The sequence below is a fragment of the Notamacropus eugenii genome, chromosome 3, assembly GCF_028372415.1.
Source record: "Notamacropus eugenii isolate mMacEug1 chromosome 3, mMacEug1.pri_v2, whole genome shotgun sequence".
In the NCBI taxonomy this organism is placed as follows: domain Eukaryota; kingdom Metazoa; phylum Chordata; class Mammalia; order Diprotodontia; family Macropodidae; genus Notamacropus; species Notamacropus eugenii.
This window is the reverse complement of record NC_092874.1, coordinates 97,246,075-97,267,881: the sequence shown is the minus strand read 5'-3', so window position 1 is coordinate 97,267,881 and position 21,807 is coordinate 97,246,075. Positions and strand designations below refer to the sequence as shown.

The 21,807-nt window shown below is 42.0% G+C and overlaps 1 protein-coding gene across 3 annotated transcripts in view; it reads left to right on the top strand.

Moving 5' to 3' along the window:
* ZNF862 (zinc finger protein 862) overlaps positions 1 to 19,228 on the top strand; it is a 31,509-nt gene extending 12,281 nt beyond the window's left edge. For 2 of the 3 annotated variants that reach the window (XM_072652341.1, XM_072652339.1), the window contains exons 3-8: positions 294 to 398; positions 2,384 to 3,084; positions 5,136 to 5,313; positions 11,882 to 11,986; positions 13,078 to 15,204; positions 15,979 to 19,228. In XM_072652341.1, the coding sequence (XP_072508442.1) occupies positions 294 to 398; positions 2,384 to 3,084; positions 5,136 to 5,313; positions 11,882 to 11,986; positions 13,078 to 15,204; positions 15,979 to 16,235 (3,473 nt within the window). In that variant the 3' untranslated portion in view covers positions 16,236 to 19,228. The remainder of the gene's footprint in view (positions 1 to 293; positions 399 to 2,383; positions 3,085 to 5,135; positions 5,314 to 11,881; positions 11,987 to 13,077; positions 15,205 to 15,978) is intronic. The other variant, XM_072652342.1, reaches the window with a different exon arrangement.
* Positions 19,229 to 21,807: the final 2,579 nt, after the last annotated feature.

Genomic DNA, 21,807 nt, shown 5'->3' with positions numbered 1-21,807 from the left:
TGTGAATTGAATAGAACTTCCCCTGGAACCTCTGTTCTGTGTCTTTGAATCCACTAACTCTTGTGATCCTTTACTCTTTGGAGTGGCTAGTATTCCTCCTCTTTCTTCCAACTATCTCAAAGTACCTGCTTCTTATTGTCACCACCCATGAAGAGAAGCTATTACTCACCTCCTACCTCTGTTAGGAAAGGACTATCAGTTCCCAGCAAATGTCTCAAACTTTCAGGAACATTCTTTCTCGAAAACCTTCCTCTGGACCTCAGGATCTCACTCTTCTCTGTTCTCTGGAATAGGAACTCCCATCGCTAACCCAGAGTTGTTCTGCAAGCTTGAGAGAGGGGTAGAGCCATGGCTGGGAGATGCCCCTGGCCAGAGGACACTCTTGAATCATCACCTGGGTAAGTTTGGACTTGCCTTTTGAAGAAGATGGTAAGCTTGAGGATTAGAAAGAGGAAAGATGGGAGTCCTAGATTCCCTTCTGACTCATAACTCTCCCTACTCCCCTCAGGGATTTTTATAGCCACCTGGTTACATAGTTAAGTGTGAAGTAGGGCCATATTCGATATCCTTATAGCCCCTGTGTCTTGTGCCAGTTTGGTGACTTGAGATATGCCAAGTACAGTAGAAAGAAGGGGCTCTGCTTCTCTGGTTCCCTGATGACAGAATGCTTTGCACACCACAAGTATGTAGACAATTAAGACTAGGCAGAAGAGTGGGGATGTGTGGAGCTGGAAGGATGGTAGAGTTAAATATGAGGAGATACTTCTTATATCCTCAGACTTTAGCAACTGTACCATTCATATATAGAGATAGAGATATATGATGTTAGACATATAACATATTACATATACAAAAGTTCTAAAGTTGCTGAAGTCAGAGGATGCAAAAATTGTGTGTGTGTGTGTGTGTGCATATGCATACATATATAGCTTTTGCAATGTGCTGTTGTACGTATGGTTTGGAAGAGGAGATTCCCTTGGGATTTCAGGTATTGTAGAATTCTCTAAAATCCATTTAATTGAGTTAAAACAGTAAGTTAACTACATTCATTTTAAAGATATGTATTTTTATAGTTAAACAATAATTAAAAAGGTAAAATTCATTGTTAATGACATTGAAACATTTAAAAATTATGTTTTACCTTATGAAAGTGAAACTTTAAAAAAATTAGTGTTTCGACATGCATCTTTCAATTATTTTAATTCTTGAATCAGAATGTTTATTTCCTTTGAGCCAATTTACAAATAGAGCAACCCATTTATAAATCACCCCATTTCTTCATGTGAGCATTGATAACTATATATTTTATGATTGCAATTGGTGTGTGTATTTGTTGCTGGCATCTGCTTTAATTTTTATTTTAGCCTACTTTGTCTCCATTGTTAGACAAACTTTTGGAGGGCAAGGGCTGCATCTCCTATGTCTGTGGAACGTAGCTATGTCCTAGACTATAGCAGGTGCTTGGTAAATGACAGTTTTACTGACAAGCATGTAGGAGCATGGACTGTGCAGCTTCAGGGATTCTTCATTGTCTGCCTTTTGGTGATCTCCCTCTTCAGGATCCTTTCCTGTCTAGAGATGGCACAAGTAATTGTATTCTTCGTATTGAGCAATTGGCCACTGTCCTGAAAGAGAAAGGTGCTAATGGAAAGAGCCTAAAGAAGCCCTACCACAAAGGGCCACTATGCCCATATGTCCTCTTTGTATCCCTTTCTCCAACCTGCTTCATATCTGTCTGAAGTTGATCCAGAGAATCCTGGTACTTTTTGTTTAAGATTTAAGTTGTCATAAGGACTAGTTTTTCCTCCCTGGCTGGACTCCTAACTCTCCTTTCATCAACTCTTCAGTAATAGCACTAGACTGTCAAGGGAGAATGTACAAGTTTGCAGACCAGTTGATATGCTTAGGGCAAGTACTGATACATTAATAAACACTCCCTTTCCTCTCCCCCTCCTCTCCTAGTGTCAGTTAAATAGTTCCTGGGCGAGATGAGGAGAAGGGCTATCTAACACAGGCTTCAATTGAAGAACAAGTGAAAGAACTGGGGGCATTTATTCTGGACAGGAGAAGACTCGGGGGACATATGATAGCTGTCTTCAAGAATTTCTTGTGCTGTCATGTAGTGGAGAGAGCAAATTTGATCTGTCTTGTCCTGGAAGACCCAGTTAGAAGCTGGTGGATCAGAATGAAAAAAGGAGAAGATTTGGGCTCAATATAAAGATAACTTAAGGATGAATCAAGTTGTCCAGCAATGGGAATGGCCTTCCTTGGGATATAGGGAATACCTATTTACTGAAAATGTTTAGAGTCAGGATAGCCATCTCTGAGGGGTTACTGCAGAAGAGATTCACAAGGCAAATTACTTTTGTCTCTTTCTCTAAAGGAAATAAGAAGAGGAGATCCATAGGAGAAATAGATATACAGGGTTCCACTGGAGAAGTTGGGTTGTATTTGCCACCACGGAAAAAAGCTTGTGTTTCCCACCTCAGTCACTCAGGATGTGACAACATAGAAGATGACTCCATAGGAAAAGCCAAAAGGATATTAAGACCACGTTCTATCCAGAAGTCTTGGTTTCAGCAGTTTCCGTGGTTGATCACGAATGAGGAGCAGACAGCCCTGTTTTGCTCTGCCTGCAGGGAGTACCCGTCCGTTCGGGACAAAAGGTCCAGGTTAATAGAAGGTTACACAGGACCTTTCAAGGTGGAAACACTCAAGTATCATGCAAAGAGTAAAGCCCACAAGTTTTGCATTAATGCTTTGGCCTCCAGGGACCCTGAATGGGCAGCCCGTTTTGAGGGCATCAGAGAAACGCCTGAGGATGTGCTGACCAATGCAGAGAATCTCTTCAGTGCAGATTATCCTGTACTCTACCCACCAGGATCCCTGGGTGATCATGACAGTTTGGTTGAACTTTTTCCAAACTCCAGATTTGAGCTTGGAGACACCACTGAAAAGGAAACAGCATCAGCTCTCTACTTGGATTGTATTTCAGATGTGAAGCAAAAGGATACCTTCAATGACATCTGTCTCTCATCAAGCAGTAATGTTTTGTTTGATGACTCCACAGACTTCTTTTGTCAGGTACTATGTTTGAATGATTTTTCATATCTTTAATCAGTCAACAAACATTTATTAAACTTTTACTATCTGCCAGGCATTATCTTCAGTGCTAGGGATACAAAGAAAAGCAAAAGCAATCCCTGCTCTCGAGGAACTTACTTTTTCATGAGGAGACAGTATGTAAAAAAGCGTGCACGTGCGAGATCTCTGCAAAGTGGAGGTGAGGAAATCTCAGAGGATCTCAGGCACTAGCAGCTGGAGGGACCAGGGAAGACACTCTTTTAAGTCAGACTCAACAGTCAGTGTGAAAACAGGAATAGAGGGAGTCTTTTATGGAAAGACACATCAATGAAAAAGAAGCCTTATTTTTGATAGGGAAATACAAAAGATTGTACCCATTTACTTTAAAATTAATAAATTCAGTGGATAAATGTAAGAAATATGCTTTAATATTTTAATATTAAGGTTAAGTAAGGGAAAAAAGCAGAAGAATGAGGAAGAGTTAGGAGAGAGAGAGAGGCGCCCTAAGAAGCAAAATTCAGTTTAATTTGTAGCAATGCTTTTTCAAAACAAAGCAGTGTATGTATCCTCTTAGATGGAAAAAGGGCAAACACTGCCAGATTTTGTTATAAAGGTATTATATCATCCCTGCTTGGGGTAGTAGGATGATTCTTGAAACTTTTCTCGTTTCCAAAGTGAAGAATGCCATTTTATATAGGAAAAAAACCTCATTAATTCCCAGAGTGAATCTCTGTCTTTTTACCTTTTATAATGGTGACATGAAGGCAGTATTATAGAAAAGCATTTTACTCCCTTTGAAATATTGCTCCAGTGTTCATGTTGTCAAGTTCTCTTAGCTTCTTATCCTTGTTACTATTTTAGGAAGTAATGAGAAAGCCTAGCTCTTTGCATCCCCTGATGCCTTAATGATGGATGATCATGTGGGATCTGCATTGAGTGTCTTAGCAGTGAATGATATTACTAGGACCATTTCTTAGTCTTATCAACTAGTAATTGTCACTGTTTATCAAAGTTTGCATGGAGCCTTACAGTGTTCTGGAAAGAGCACTGTCTTGGGAATCTGGAAACTCCTTTTCCTTCTAGGGCTGATTTTGCTGTGACTGGCTGTGGGATCTCAGGCAAATCATTTCTGCTTCTGGGCCTAAGTTCCTTCAACTGTATAGTTGAAGGTTTGTTGGACTCTAGTTGGAGAATTCTTTGAGTATATGATCTTTTAGACCGTCAGCTTTAGTTATATTATATCAGTGAGCTTTCTTGGCTCAGAATTCCCACAGAAGCCATGTGGGTAGCATCAGAATGGGAAAGGCTACTTCCAGGGGAGACATTAAAGGAAGAAAGGAGCATCCCTACATTGTCCTCTGCCTTATTTTTGTGTCTATCATATAGTAAGGCTTCTTTATGAAAAGGGACTTCCTAGCACCAGGGCAGCTCTCCTTTTTCCTCCTTTTTCTGAAAGGACACCCAGAGGCCAGCCAGAAGCCTGGGGTTCCTAAGAGAAGCTGGCCCCTGGTGAAGTACTGGGAAGACCATGGAGCCTTGCTGTCTCCATCCAGGCACCTGCATCTCTGCTATCCAGGTCTACCTGGTTCTAAGAGAGCTTTGGGGTCCATATTTCTAGTACACTGATTTTGAGGGGATTGGGGAGAGATTTAGGAAGTGCTCCTGAGGGCAAGGGAAAAGTTTCATTCACAGCCATCCTTGGGAATCATATGGTTGGAAAGGAACTTCTTAAGATTTTAGAAACAGGAGTATGTCACTGGAATGTGCTTCTGTGAAGGCATACTCTTCAGAGTCATCTTTCTTTTTTCCTGCCAAGGTTTACCTGAGGAGGTTACTTTAATTATAGGCCTCAGCATAACTCTGATGCTAAATAAACTCATCCCTCTGTAACCCTGAGGAGTTTCTGGGACTTTGCTGGACTTGTGGATGGTGTCAGGGGATGGGCTCTGAGAAGGGCCATTATGGAGCCCTTCTGGCTAAGTCCCTTCCCCTGGTCTTGAGGGATATTTGAATGTCCAGGGGCACTGAGTACCAGATTCTCTTTGTTGCAGGATCCTTCTGAGGAGGGGCTATTTCAGGAGGTGCCGGTGGTGTTTGAGGAGCTTCCAGTGGTGTTTGAGGATGTGGCAGTGTATTTCACCCGTGAGGAGTGGGCAATGCTAGACAAGCGGCAGAAGGATCTGTACAGAGATGTGATGCGCATGAATTACGAGCTGCTGGCTTCATTAGGTAAAGAGTCCTCTGAGTTCACTTCTGTTAAGTTCCAGTGGCCTAGCTCCCCCTCTCCATTCCTGTTCTTCCATTGGCTATGCCTCAGGAACCCTCAGCTTTGGGCTTTTGCATCATGTTCTTTTCCTCCATGTGGTTCAGGGTGAAAGTTGCAGCTGGCTACCTGAAGGCATTCTCACCACCATTATTCGGTTATGGGAACCTGGGTCCTAATTGTCAACAAGTTGGTCATTAGCAAATTTGTAAAGATGATGAAATGTGTCTGTGCTCTGCCTCTTCCTTTTCATTGCCTTGGAGACCCTACTTTCATCTAATGGTCTTGGACCAGCTAGCCTCTCAGGAAGAAAAAAACAATCTTAGTTGTTAAAATCAACTTTAAAATTATTTTTTCTCATGTAAACTGACAGAATTAGAGAACTAAAGTATAGAGCAGAGATTGCTTTAATTCAATATCTGCTCTGGGAGCCAGGACATGTAAGTTGTATTGAATATAATCCTAAATATCTATGAGTAAAGTTATCTACCAGGGATAATATTTTTAATAACTCATTTTATTTCATATTGGCTTATTTCCACTAATCTTTGTTGAGTCTATAGGTTACCTACCTAAAGATAGGAAGGATCATAGATATAGAACTGAAGGGACTTTAAATCTTTCCTCTTCATTTTACAGATGAGGAAACTGAGACACAGAGAGGTCAATAAACTTGTCTATGGTCACACAGCTAGTGCCCGAGGCATGATTCAAATTTGGGTTCTCTCTCTAACCACTGTTCTATTTGCTACTTCCCATGGACTAAAATGTTTTGGGCAAAGTCAGTTTTGGAAGGACGGGAAATACTCAGTAATGAAATTCTTAAGACACAAAGGGAAACAGTTCTAATAAACAGGAAAAATGCAGTTTGTCTGAAGAGACTGATATGGGTACACAGGGAACTTTAAAAAGAAATATATAGAAGATGGAAGCAGTTGTAATATTATAGTGTTAGAAGCATTATCTTATAAAGTAGTATCAAGCAGGCTAAGAGGGAATAGCATCTTTGTGGGGGATAAGATGATAACAGATAGCAGAGAGAAGGGAGAACTGCCCAGTTTTTCTTTTGTTTCTATTTTTCTGTAAAGGAGGATGACCTCTAGATCGGAAGTGACAAAACAAAAATGACTCCCAAGCAGTGAATACTCAAGATACGTAAGGAATGAGTAAGAGAACGCCTAGTTATTTCTTTATGAATTCTTTATGAATTCTTTATGAATTCAGGCCAATTGGCCCCAGTGAGCTACATCCCTGGGTCCTGAAAAAACTGGCAAATTACTGTGCTACTGTCAGTGATATTTGAAAGACTATGGAAAATGGGAGAGATACCACAAGACTGGACAAAGGCAAGTGTTTATTTAAAAAAAAGGGAAAAGAACAAAGCGTGCAAACTATTTGCTGTTGAGTTTGATTTTGGTTTCTGAGAAAATCCTAGAATGAATCATTAAAGAAATGGTTGGCACTCTTCTAGGAAGGGAAGTGATTATTCTAAAGAACCAGCATGGTTTCATCAGCAGCAGGTCGTTCGTGATTTACCTCATGCAATTTTTGGACACTGGTAGATGAGGAGGACATTGTGGATGCAGTTTACCTCTATTTTAGCAGAGCTTTTGATAAAGTATCTCGTACAGTTTTGGTGGAGAAGGTGGAAAGAGGTGGACTACATGATAAGACAGACAGATGGATTCAGAACCAGTTGATGGTCAGACAAAAGGAGTCTAACGATTCAGCGTCAGTGTGGCTCACTAGAGGTCACTCGTGGAAAACCCTAGAGATGCCTGTGCTTGGCCTTGTATAACTATTTTATCAGTGACTTGGAGAAAGTTATAGATTGCATACTCATCACATTTGCAGAGGACACTAAGCTAGGGAGAAGAGCTAGCACAGTGAACCCTAAAGGATCTTGCTTGGCCAGAGCATTAAACTGAATCTATTTAGATGACCTTGTTTAGGCAAAATGTGAAGGTTACGTTTAGGTACAAATGAATTTCATAGGTATAAGATGGGTGAGGCATGAATAGCCAGTGGTTCTAAAATATGTGAGAGTTTTAATAGACTGAAAGTTTAATATGAGTCATCAGTGTGATGTGGCAATCAAAAAAACCTAAAGCAATCTTGAATTGTATTAGTCCCACTGCCTTCTGTTCTCATCACACCTCCTCTGCAGCATCACATTCAGCTCTATAACAGTTCTAGCCCTTTGCTGTCCTGTCAAAGTTATCTAATTATGATGATGGTAGTTTTTGAGATGTTAATGTATATTTGTTTAGCTCTAATAGAATAGTTTATAAGAAATAAAATCTGGGGCAGTAGGTATACTTCAATTGTATAAATTTCTAATATCTATGACACTTAAAGAATTTGCCAGTGTAGTATTGATCAGTCAATAAACATTTATTAAACACCTGCCATGTACTGGGCACCATGCTAAGCACTGGGGAAACAAAGGCAAAAGACAGTTCCTGCCCTCAGTCACTTAAAATCTAATTGGAGAGACAACATGCAAACAAATATATACAAAGGAAGCTATATACAGGACAAATAGGGTCCAGGGGGAAGGCACTGGTGTTAAGAAAGATTAGGGAAGGTTTCCTGTAGAAGGTGGGATTTTAGTTGGGACTTAAAGGAAGTCAGGGAAGTCAGCTGCATCTGAGAGATGGAGTGTCTTGTTCATGGAACAGCCAGGAGGCCAGTGTCACTGGATCGAAGAATATATGTTGGGGAGTGAGGTGGAAGAAGAATGGAATAGTTGGAGAGGTCTGGATTATAATGGGTTTTGAGTGCCAAACAGAGCATTTTGTATTTGCTCCTGGAAGTGATAGGAAACCCCTGATCTACTAGATCTTTTCAGTGCTATAAAAAGTTTTTACTGTAATTATCTGTGATTTAGAGGTTTAAAAGGACATATTTGCATATATGAAGTCAAACCTCAATTGTATTTAAAGTCTGATCGCTTTCTTTAAGTTAAATTTAGTAGATAAAATATCATCATAAGGGCAGCTGGGTGGTATAGTGGATAGAGTGCCAAGCCTAGAGTCCGGAAGATTCATCTGAAAAATGGCTCAACCAGCCAACCATAGCACCATAAATTTAGAGTTTGAGGGTACTTGTGTAGTAGAACCTCTCATTTCCTTTTTCATTTTTTAAATAAAATTTTATTGATATCTTTAATATTTGCCTTATCTATATTTCTCAGCACATTCTTCTTCACTTTTCTTCCTAGAGAACTATTCTTTAAAACATAGATTAAAGAAGAGGGGGAAAAATGATGCAGCAAAAATAGCCAATGCTAGTGGTACCAGCAGAGGCAGGAACAGGGAGCATTGCCAGGGATGGACACAAGGCTGAAACAGGGCACCAGGACAGGAAGCACTAAGGCAGAAAGAGGTCCCTGGGAATCCTTCATTCAGTACTGGGTGCAAGAACTGGTGCCATCTGGAAGCTCTTCTTCCCATTACCCAGTTCTGGGTCACAGATCCAGGGCAAAGTGGAACAGTTACGAGAAGGGCTCTAGCAGAGTGTTGAGCAGGGAATAAGTTCTGAAATATGGTTTGGCTCTGTGCCCAGGATTTGAGCCATGACTTAGTTCTAGCCTTTAGCCCAGTGGGTAAGCCTGGAGTGGAATAACCAGGGCAGGAGTCCTGGACCAAGAGCAGCCAGCATCAGTTACTCTGAACCCGCAGGATCTCCCAGTGACAGGGAGTCCAGAAGTAATCTACTGAAACTTAACTACATACAAAACAAGGTCAGGAACTTGCAGAGCTCAGAATAGGAGGGGAGTGAACAGATCTCTCCCTGGATTGCACTTTGTTGTTATTGTCAGTTGTGTCTGACTCTTTGTGACCCCACTTGGGATTTTCTTGGCAAAGACACTGGAGTGGTTTGCTATTTCTCTTTCCAGCTCACTTTACAGATGAGAAGACTGAGGCAAACAGAGTATCTGAGGCTGGATTTGAACTCATGAGGATGAGTCTTCCTGATTCCAAACTACTGAGCTCTCTCCATTGTGCCAGCTAGCTGCCTACCTGGATCAACCTACTTGGGAAAGATTGACAGTTTGCAGGCCCCTAGATTGAGCTGTGACAGCAGCAGAAGGATGTGAAAGGACAGAAACCCAGACTAGACATTCTTCTCCTCTTTGACCCCCTTCCCCCCCAAAAAGTACCCAGAGTCCAGTACTAATATCAAGTCCAAAATCAAGATATAGGTTGGAAGAATGAGCAAACAAAGGATTCCCACCATTAAGAACTACAGTGATGAGAGAAACCCAAGATACCAAAACAGAAGAGAATGTCTTGAAAATAGCTATCAGCAAAATCTGAAAAAAGAAATGTAGCTTGAATACAAGCCCGAGAAGAATTCCCAAAAGAGTTAAAAGTAATTTTTTAAAAAAGAGCCAAAAGAAATTTTAAAAACCAAATGAGAGTGATAGATGAAAAAAATGAGAAAATGAAATCTATGCAAGATCTATGCAAGAGAATTAACAATTTAGTAAAAGAGATATAAAGCATTACTGAAGAAATTAAAAATGAAATCCTTGAAAATAGCCAAATGGAAGCTAATGACTCTGTGAAACATCAAGAAATAATAAAAGTCAAAAGACTGAAACATAAAAGAAAATGTGAAATATCTCACAGGAAAAACAACTGACCTATAAAATAGACTGAGGAAAGGTAATTTGAGAATCATTGAACTACCTAAAGGCCATGAACAAAAAAGATCCTACACACCATATTTCAATAAATCATAAAAGAAAGCTGTTCACTTATGTTCAAATCAGAGGGCAAGGTAGAAATTGAAAGAATTCACCAGTAACTTACTTGAAAAGACTCCCAAAATGAAAACTGTCAGGTGTATCATAGCCTAAATCCAGGTCATAACTAAATCTAGGTCAACACATACTTTTGTGCTGTAAAAAATAATGAAAGCCAGGGGTGTCAAACTCAAATAGAAATGATCCCTGCCTCTGCATATTGACTTAGAAAATTACAACTTAACATTATCTATGTGGTATTGGATTTTTGTTTATTTTTTTAAACATTTCCCAGTTATATTTTAATCTGATTCTGGCCACACAGGGGAATTTTGCCAGTGGGGGGAATTTGACACCTTGATGAAAGCAGTGATTTCAGAGAAGCTCGGCAAAATGTATATAAACTGGTACAGAGTGAAGAGAGAAGAACCAGAGTAGTTCATCCAACAACATTACCTTAAGGACAGACAGTATTTACAGACTAGATCTCTGATCAATACAGTGTCTAAATACAATTCTAGATGACCTATCATGAAGCATGCTACCCACCACCTGACAGGTGATGGACTCAGGTGCAGAGTGAAACATATATTTTTGACCATGGATAGTTTGGGAATTTCTTTTGCTTGACTGCGAGTGTTTTTGACAAGAATTTCCTTTTTCTTTTTTTCCGATCAGGAAGGTAGAAGTGAGAAGGTGGAAGAGAGAAACAATTGATGTTTGTTAATAAGAAATTAATTTAAAAAAAGGATTACTTAGAACCTTAGGATTCAAACAGTCCTTTTTACCAAAAACACATTCCAACACTTCTTGGCAAAAGCAGTTTCGAAGATAGTAAAAAGTAATTCAGAAAGATTAAAAACAGATACAAGTTGTTGGCAAGGTTAAAAGTCGTTAGGCTTCTAAGTATCTTGGGAGCAACTTGCAGAAGTCGTAAAATCTACTTTAATATTCTTTTCCCTCAAAGGACCCACCATTGTTCTTAGATCAGTCCACCTGAGGGCAAAGTCTAGGACCTCCATCTAGACACAAGGTCTAGACCACAACTTCCTCACACACATACTTATTTTGGCTGGTGTTAATTCACACTGTCCTAGTTCTACTACTAAGCATCCTGGCTCACAACATAGATCTTTGAGTTAATCTCACAGTTAAAATGTAAGTTCCCAGAGAGTAGAAATATCCTCATTCCTTGTATTTGTATCCCTAGAGGACCCAACACAATGCCTGGAATATATTAATAAATAGATGCTTATTAAATGCTCTATTGTCCTCTGTCATTTTTCTAGTAATTTGAGTAGTTTGTTGAATGTTCTGTCCCCATGTCCATCTTAGATTTGTGACATTGATGACATAGTTCTATTACTTTTCTTCCTTTCTCTTCTTTTCTTCATCTTCTGATTTTTCCTTTTTCTTCCTCCATTTTTCCCCTCTTCTTTATTATTACCTTAAACTTGCCAGTGCTGTTGGTATTAGAGCTAAAGAGATTGATAGCCCATGGTTTCCATGGCTAGAGGAACTCATATCTGGCCTAGCCTCCTCATTTTTTTTAAAATAGAGAACTACTTAGAATCTTAGAGTATGCAGTTATCTTGCCCCTAGTTCCTATTTTGACCCAATTTTATGGATACTTAGAGGTGGAAATATGGTCATCGTTGAGGTTTCTTTCAAGCCACGTGTTATTTCAGATATTTGGTATGTGTGTATAGGGGTTATAGATGGGCCACTGGATTAACCACTTGTGAGTATAATCTTTATGTGATTTTCTATACTTGGAACAGGACCTGCGGCCGCTAAGCCAGATTTGATCTCAAAGCTAGAGCGCAGAGCAGCCCCCTGGATCAGAGATCCCAGTGGACCAAAGTGGGGGAAAGGTCGCCCTCCAGGTGAGTCTTTAACAAGTGACCCTAAAAAGGTGGAGCCTGGAATAACTATTGTAACTGTGATAATTCTTCAACTGTAGTGTTATACACAATATTGGATAAGGGAGGTATCTCAAAAATCTGTCCAGCAGAAGAAGGTGGAGAGAATTTGAGGGTCGTGAAGTTAGGGCACTTTTTCTAGGGGGTCTTGTAGCTGATGAGAAGAGGGAGGCAGGAAGCAACAAGAGGTTGTGAAGGGACCATATGAGCTACCAGACTTTCTTACGGTCACAGTTCTCCATCTGAAGCAGTATAAACCTTCCCAGGATCACAAGAGAAATGATTCTTTGGTGGCGCAATGCCAACCTTAGAGTCAGGAAGACTTCTGTTCCAGTGCTTCCTTAAGCACTTAAGTAATGTGTGACCCTGGCCAAGTCACTTAACCTCTCTCATCCTCAGTTTCCACATCTGTAAAATAGAGAAAATAATAACATTTACCTCATAGAGTTGTCATGAGAATTAGACTATAGAACACATAAGAAGAGTTTTGCAAACCTTAAAGTGATCATTAAATGCTAGCTATTATTATTAGTGAAGATATCTAGATGCTCTATGAGGAAGAAACGCAATCTATGGACTTTTCTGCTTCTGACAAGTAATGTCATCCAGTGTGTAGAATTCTGTGGAGGTCAGACTTGAGTACCTCTTCTCTTCTTGGTATCCTCCAGAAGTGTGGAGTTGCTGCTAGTTCCACTAACAGCATTCTTAGTGAATGTGATTTAGTTACTTGTCCTTGGGTTTGGTGTCAGATGATCAGTTGGCCCCACTGTAGCTATGGCCAATGAGGGTATCAGGCAGAAGAGTGTAAATGGACTAGAGAAATAACCTGTGGGGAACTCAGTGGATATTTAGAGGTCATATAAGGCAAATCAAAAAATCTGGCCATGGACATGCTCTAGGAAGGTGTCCACCTTTTCTTGGGTTCATCTTTTCTTCTCTGGCTTTGTGATAGGTAGTGCATTTCTTGGTTTGGGGACTCTGAACTCATAGGAGACCTCTGACTGACTTTGTACAGGCCTGGACAATAAAACTAACATTTTAATCTTTTTCTAAAGGGAAAAAGAAGACTGTTGTCACCACCAAAGAGATTGACACACCAGTCTGTGCTGAAGAGGCTGGGCTTCCTTTGCTTCCTTTATTAGAAGTTTGCAGCTCCTGCCCCAATCCTGGCAATGGTGAAACAGAAGGAGATGTGACTGGGAAAGTCAAGAAGACTTACCGACCCCGGTCAATCCAGAAGTCTTGGTTTGGGCAGTTTTCTTGGTTGATAAGTGACCCAGAAGAGACCACACTGTTTTGTTCAGCTTGCAGAGAACGCCCTTCCCTCCATGACAAATCTTCCAGATTAGTTAAAGGGTACACAGGACCTTTCAAAGTGGAGACTTTAAAGTACCATGAAGTCAGCAAAGCCCATAAGCTTTGTGTCAACACAGCGGAGGTCAAGGAAGATGCACCCCGGGCTTCCCTTGTTCCAGTGGTGCCAGAAATTTCTAGTGATTTAATGGCAAATATGGAACACTTTTTTAATGCTGCCTACTCTATTGCTTACCATTCAAGGCCATTGAATGACTTTGAGAAGGTTCTGCAGCTTCTGCAGAGCACAGGGACCATGATCCTAGGCAAGTATCGAAACCGTACTGCCTGTACCCAGTTCATTAAATACATCTCTGAGACACTGAAGAAGGAGATCTTGGACAATATCCGTCATTCTCCATGTGTGAGTGTGTTGTTGGACAGCTCCACAGACTCATCAGACCAATCTTGTGTGGGGATTTACATAAGATACTTCAAAGAGATGGAGGTGAAGGAGTCCTACATCACACTGGCCCCACTCTACAGTGAGACAGCGGATGGCTATTTTGAAACTATAATTTCTGCTCTGGATGAACTGGATATACCATTTCGGAAGCCTGGATGGGTAGTAGGCCTGGGGACTGATGGTTCGGCCATGCTTAACTGTAAGGGAGGTCTAGTGGAGAAGTTCCAAGAAATCATCCCTCAGCTGTTGCCTGTTCATTGTGTGGCCCACCGTCTGCACCTGGCAGTAGTAGATGCCTGTGGCAGCATTGACTTGGTAAAGAAGTGTGATCGGCACATCCGGACGGTGTTTAAGTTTTACCAGTCCTCCAACAAAAGGCTGAATGAGTTACAGGTAGGCGCAGCTGCCCTTGAACAAGAAATTTTACGCCTAAAGGACTTGAATGCCATCAGATGGGTAGCAAGCAAAAGACGGACACTGAATGCACTGATTGTGAGTTGGCCTGCTTTGGCCAACCACTTGCAGAGTGTGGCAGAAGGTGGGGGCCAGATTGGGCACAGGGCCAAGGGCATGTTGAAGCTGATGAAGAGCTTTCATTTCATTAAGTTCTGCCATTTCCTTCTAGACTTTCTAAGCATCTACCGGCCTGTATCTGAGGTGTGCCAGAAAGAGATTGTTTTGATCACAGAGGTAAACTCCACACTAGAGAGGGCTTACATTGCCTTGGAAACCCTCCTTCACCAGGCAGGGCCCAAAGAGGAAGAGTTCAACACCAGTTTCAAGGAAGGTCAACTTCATGGCATTCTTTTAGACAGAATGGAGATGGCTGAACAGCGGTTCCAGGCAGACAGAGAGAAGATGATTTTAACTGGTATTGGATACCTCCAAAGAAGGTTTGATGCTGATCGGTCACCCCAGCTCAAGAACATGGAGGTATTTGACACTATGGCCTGGCCAGATGGCATTGAACTTGCTAACTTTGGGAACAGTGAGATACTTAACCTAGCCAGACATTTTGAGCTTTCTCTCCCACCAGGCTACAGTGAAGAAGGCCTCCTAGATGAATGGCTGGGCCTAAAGACCAGTGCCAAGAACCTTCCTTTCTCTATGCTATGCAAGAATGCCCTTTCCCAGCATTCCCGTTTCCCTTTGCTGAGCCAGCTCATGGCAGTGGTGGTCTGTGTGCCCATTTCAACTTCTTGCTGTGAGCGTGGCTTCAGTGCTATGAACCGGATCAAGACAGATGAGAGGACCAAGCTCTCCAATGAGGTCATCAATATGCTTATGATGACAGCAGTGAATGGTGTGGCAGTCACTGAGTATGACCCGCAGCCTGCCATACAACATTGGTACCTGACTTCATCAGGCCGCCGCTTCAGCCATGTCTACACTTGTGCCCAAGTGCCACCTCGTTCTGATGCAGGTAGGTAAGAGAGGAGGGGACAAATGTGGTAGACTTGTAACAGTAGTAAAATAAAGAGATAGACAAGATCTCAATATCTCAAACCTTCATTCTCTAAATAGTTCTGTGGGTCAACTGGCCTTATCAATGGGGTTCTTTCCCCATTGTTTCTAATCATCCTCATTTTCCTCCATGACTTTCCTCCTGTTAGCTGTTAGGCTGGGTCCCAGAGTTGATTTCTATCCTATAAGTAGCCTCAGAGCCCTAGTTGGAATAGCTCCAAAGACTCCAGCTTAATGACCCTGGAAATGAGGAAGAAAAGCCCAAAAGCTGAGGTGTGAGGCCTCCTCACAGGTCTCCTAGGAGGAGACACTGGGTAAAGGTGGAGCTCTCAGAATAAATAGGGGGAGAACTAGGAGTCAAGTAATTACTCAATAAGCATGTATCAAGTATCCACAATACAGAGTCTGTATGCTCAGCTCCATGCTTAGGTGCTATGGGAGTCAGAAGTAGAAGATACAATTTTGCTCTTTATGGAGGTTTCAGTGTCAGGGAGAAAAGATTGTACACATGGGAAATGATGAGGAAAGAATATTGCATGATATGTAATAAAAATGCTAATGTTATAGAGATGACAGTAAGTTTAGCAGGAGTTAGGGATGATGTTCAAAAAGCTGGTCCTCCTTTTCTGGAGTAGTAAGTGGGTCTACTTTATGTGGCTTTTACCAGACCAGCCTTGGGGCTCCTGGGAGAAGGGGAAGGTGATTCTCTTCTTGACTTTCCCCTTCTCTTCAGTTACAGATTCTTCTTTGCCATCAGGTGCTGAGCTCAGGAATGAAAACATGAGAACTCTCTATAGGGAGGAGATGGTGTCCCAAGAGCCAGCCATGCGACCCTACGGGAAGCCTGTCAAGATATCACAAGATTATGTCAGAGACTCGGCTAATGGACTTAGATGCCTCACAGCATCCAAGAGACCCCAGGACTGTCCTGATGAAGAAAGGATCTTCCAGGAGCAGGAAAGCCAAGGGCTACCTCAGAGAGCCACCTAACCAACTTTTGGGGAAAAGGCAGGGATCATGGGGACAGATTTTTTACAGAGAGATCATCTGAAAATTCCTTGTGGATACTGAACACACTGTCCAGAGATCTGCTCCTAAGAACTCAGGGAGATGCAGCCCTTGCAGGGCCACATCCTTCTCACCAGGCTTAGTAATGGGTCCATGGTAGGACAAGTCCTTTACGGGTTAATGTGCAGGGAAATTTTTTATTTTAATTTCCTTTATTAAAAGCCCTGGGAACTCACCTTGTCAAGGACTTGCCCTCATAACTGGAAAATGTCTGGTAGAGACTTGTTTGGGACCTGAGCACTTTATTCCTAGGGACCACTGAGAAATATGTCCAGGAGACTGCCTGCTCACTTACATTATTGGTACTACCGCATTGGTAAAGGAGGAGGGGAGAACTTTGCCCAGATGGGGGCCATAGTGTGAGAGAGCAATGCCAATTTATGGAACTTCCAGTCCAAGTATTCTAGGCCAGGAGCATAGGGGCTTCCCCAGTTCCAGGGTGGGTGTAGATATCTAATGTGAGCCTGAAGTTGGCCAAGGGAGAATTCTCCTATTTCTGGAAAGGCTCCCTTTTTAAGGTCAATAACCTTTCAGACCTAAGCACTGGAGAAAGACCAGTCTCCTGCAGGGCATGGGGCTGGAATGAGGTAATGGACTTATGTAAAAGCTGCCAGTTTGAAGGCTGTGGGGTCTGATTCTATCTCTGCTGGGTCTCCTGGCATGCTCAAGGTTTTTCCTTTTCTTGTCTTGTCCCCCAGAGCCCTCTTCTCTGTCCTATACCAGGCATAGGGCTGGCTGGCCTGGATTGTGGAGCATAGTCCTGTTTCTCACCCTTGACTGGTATTTCCTTCATTTGTTAATGCTTCAAAAAGTATCAACTTTATGGTGCTCCAATCCAATTAAATTTTCCATGAGCATACCCCTGCAGTGATGCAGGAAGAGATCATGTCCTCTGAGCAAAGTGAGCATTTGTATTATTCTTAGGAGCAGGTTCTTGCTTTGGAGGCTTAGGGTTAGAGTTGGGATGTGGCTAATGCTGCATCTCACTTAACCTTTCCTTATCCATGATAGGGCCTCTCTACTTCCCCAAACTTTCCTTCCTAGAAAATAGGACTGATGTGAAAATAAGAGGCATACATGGGCTCTGGACTTAGCTTACTTCAAATCAGGATGAGAAGTAATGCCACACCCATCACCATCCCTGATTATAAATACAGACCAAGAGCAGAAGCCACTTACAAATAGAAGAGCCTTCTGTCTACTGCAACTTTTGCTCTTGATTATAAGGTTCTTTTTACCCAGATTGACTGCCCTTTTCCTAATAGATTTATTCCATTTCCCCAAAATACATGCAGCCTTTCTGAGAACATCTACCCTTTGGCACCTTGTGCCACTCACTATGCAGACACAACTTTCATGACCTGACTGAGCTCTCAGACTTAAGGCACCATCTTGACTCCCCTTTTCTCAGCCAGAGTGGAACCTCCTGCCCACTTTGCTCTCTTGGAACCTAATCACAATGCCTCATTTAACCAGAGGGGTTCAAGAATTTGAGATCTATCTTGTCCTCCAAACCTTGAGCTGCCTTTTCGATCATAACTGGGTTGGGAGCCCCAGTCCTCCCTGGTGACAGACCCATGCTGATTTAATGAGTCTGTCTGGGGAGCTTGGGAATTAGTTTAAGATGTATAAATGAACTTCTGAGAACTGGGCATGGATTGGAGGAAGACAAAAGTGGCTGCCCCAGGTGAGTGGTAGTAGTCAGTATGTGCCTTGTAAGTCCCCAGTGGTCATGAGTTAGCTCCAGGGAGACATTCCATAAAATTCCTTCCATCCTGGGTCTGGACTCCCATTTCTGTCCTATTATCTTCTGCTCTTTTATCTTCCCAAACACCTTGATAACCTTGGTCTTCTAAGTGCCCTCATCAGGGCATGAGGTCTGTTTGATCTTTAATCGTGGACAAAGGGTGTCCTCTGTGAGATGAATTTGTGATCAGAGATGGAAGCCATGCTAGAGAAGCCTATGAGGGTCTTGTCAGGACCGATGCCATTGCTGAATTCCTAGTTGGATGCACTTTGAAAGAGGCAGTCCAGTGCTGGCTTTTTGAGCTCGTTGGCCCTCAGACTGTGGTGACTGAAAATGCTATTTATTTACAAAAAGCAGTGATTGTAGGTGTACAGATTACACAAGCTTCCTCTCTGTAGGGTAGGAATCACAGAAGGAAGAGTCTTACCTTTTCCATGTAAGATATAACTCTGTAATTAACCCAGGGCAAAGGGACCTTTGATGAAGTTTTTGCTTGAGGGCTCAGAATAGAAAGTTCTCTGGCAGAAATGGCCCTGAAGAAAGCCTCAGGGCTCAAGTTTACTCTCAATATGACTTTCATCCTCCGTATTAGAAACTAGGCCCAGGAAATGGTTCCCCTTCTGTCACAAATGGCCTGTACAGATGGGTAAGGAAGAGACAACATTTGCTCTGGATCAGGCTTCAGGCTGTAATCCCCTCCTTAAAGAGACCTCTACCATCAATATCTTTCCATATGCATATCTCCTTCCATATGACTGATATCCACTCTGGCTGTCATTCTGAGAAAGCAGCAGTTCTAATCAATAGCCATAAGAATTGGGGTTCGGAAAGAGAGGAGTTTCGCCACTTTCTTTTTTCTACCTATTCATGTACCATGGGGCTGTGGTCATCATCTGGATGCCAGCCATATTCATTCTTGTCAGTCCTAGTGTGTCCTGGCAGACAGTCACTTGTTTTATGAGTCCTTATCATCTGGATGACAGTAAAGACAGTCAGAACAACCCAGCTCCTGCCAGTGTCCACTCAAACTGGAAGCTACAAAGTGGGGGAATTGGGGGAAGGTGACCAAGACATCACTTGTTTCAGATTTGTGCAGAACATTGTTTTTTTATAAAACACATTTGCTTCTTAATCTTTTGCTATCTGAATAAAGCAGAGTTTTATTTCATTGTCTGCTTCAGTCCTTTGCTTCCCCTGGGCAAAGACGCTGGGGGATATGGAAACTGGAGTTTAAAACTATTTTTCTTCTTTTCTAGAGGCAGAAGGACCAAGAGAGAGATGATGAGAGGTTATGCATGTCTCTTGGGACTAGCCTCACCTTTCGGGCCTTTCTCTGACTTTTTAAAGAGAGTTCAGTTGTTTTGTCGAGGTGTAGTGGGAAGAACCTGGTCTTGGAGTCAGGAGGCACAAAAAGCTCTGCCACTGGGTCATCATGTCACCCATCTGAAGTTCAGTTTCCTCATTGTAAAATGGAAATAATAATAATATTTTCTCCCCTCTTTCCTCCCTTTCCTTGTTCCCTCAGACCAGGATTGTAAGAGAAGCATTTTATAAACAGTTGAGCTCTACAGAATCATGAATTATTATGATGAGAAGACAGAGATAGGAATGTGCTTTAGGTGATGAGAATGCCAGTGATTGATTAATCAGGGAGTGGTCTAGCTTCCTAGTAAAAACTCCATTTTCACCTTGATGAAGGCTCACAAGTCAGCTTTCTAAAGCCCAGGACCCAGCCCATTCAAGAAAAGAGTTCCATGACTTGCTGCACCTATGGAAGAAAAGAGCCTCCATGGTTCCACTTACAAGGGGCAGGATTTCTCTGGAAGAAAGAGCAAGGATCCCAATAGGGGTGAGCTCCAATATCTGTGGAGAATGGGCAGAACTGCTTGCGCCCAGCTTCTTTACTTATATGCCGACAAAGCCTTATTTGAGCACGTTTTCATTTTTGAGCTTTGCTTTGGAGGGTTGGGGGAGACACTGATTGGTTAGGAGGCAATGTGTGATTGGTCTTCATGGGCTGACTGATCTTTATAATGCATATAGCATTTTTGGGTATGATGTTGCAGGTACCTGTTTTCTCAGGGTGAAATGTGACAGAAAGGCCCTCCCCAGCTAACACCACCAATCCCTGCATTGAGCTTTTTTCCCCTTTTTCTCCCCATTGAACTTTTAATAAGAAAGCAGAAAGTCTACAATATACTTTAGTTAATAAAAAACATTTCTTCTACTTCAGAGCCCCACCCCCCAATGGAAATTACAGTGGTACCTAGTGCATAGTAAAGTTGCCCAACTCCTTCACTAAGAAGGGCAGACCTGGCTAGTTCTGATGATCCTTTTTGTTCCTTCCCCCACCAGCTAAGGAAAGCTCCTGACTATGGGGATAGGGAGGGAATAGAATGGAATCATGGGCAACTGAGGGCAAAGGATGGTCAGGAGAGGCTTCCCCCTTGGGTGGCAGTGATAAGCTGTAACAATGGCTAACCAGAAAGAAGGCTGTGTTCTCATGAGAGAACCACTTTATGAGAACCAGGGGAATTCCTGAGAAGGGAGGTAGGAGCGACTCTCCATCCACAAGAAGGAAAAGATGGGAGATAATTCCACCTGACATTTCATGGGAGCAGGAGGATGAAGAATAATACATCAGTGCCTAGGCCAGAAGGGAGAGAATCCTTACAGAGGCAGTTGAAAACTTGAGTGATTCTAATATCAAAGATGTGATGAAAAATGGCCTAAAGTGTGCCCTTAGGTATGTTTGGGATTGAAATAGGGGAAAGGAGTTTGCTGAATTATGTCCTCCTCTGCCACCTCCACAATCCCAATCTTTAGCAGATGCTTTCCCTGTAAAAATGAAGAGATAGTGCTCTTTGGCAACAGAAGTAGATGTAAGGAAGACCTTTGAGCAAAGGACCTGGCCAAAGAAGTTTGAGGGGGTCCTACATAGAAAAAGCGGTTAGGAGTGACTGGCCTTCCAGTTGTGGTTTATGGGATTAGAAAGTCCATCTAAGGCCTCTAGTGCCCCATTATAGGTGAATTCAGCCTGCCATTGACCCCCTGTAGCTCTTCCATGTCCAAGTTCAGGAAGCTACTCACCCAGAATGGTAATGGAATTTGCCTTGAGTCTCCTCTAAGGGAGTCACTAACCTGGTTTGGGGTCTATCAGCAATAAGGTGGGAAGGACTGACACCTTTTTCTTATGGAAAGAGCTGTTTCATTTTTATTTCCCGATAGGAATAAGGGAATGGGAGAAACTAGATCCTGAACTGCATTGACTGAGTACAAAGATATATGTTGAGTAGTGTCCATGTTTGTCTCTGTCTCTGTGTAGATCCCTAGGTGTGTGAGAAAGGGTTGAGGGGGAGGGAAAATCCAATTTCTACCTATTTTAAAAAATTTTATTTTTCAATGTACAGGCCTTTTATTTTCTCTCCTGCCCCCAGTTTAAAAGAAAAAAGGCTATGTATTTGTATTGTATTGTATATGTATTATAACAAGTATACACAGTTGAGCAAACAAATTCAGCCTTACCTTTAGTTAGAATTGATAGCCTCTTATGTGGTATGATTTGGGGGATAATACCTCTCCAAATATCGCAAAAAAACCCCCCCAAACTTCTTTTGAATTGCATCTCTTTCTTGGGAAAGGTAACACATGTAGTAGCCATTGTGGCAGATTTGGAAGCATTGTAATGTTGTGCTCTAGTAGAAAAAATTTTGGACTTAGATTCTACTTAGGTTCTCACTTTAATTG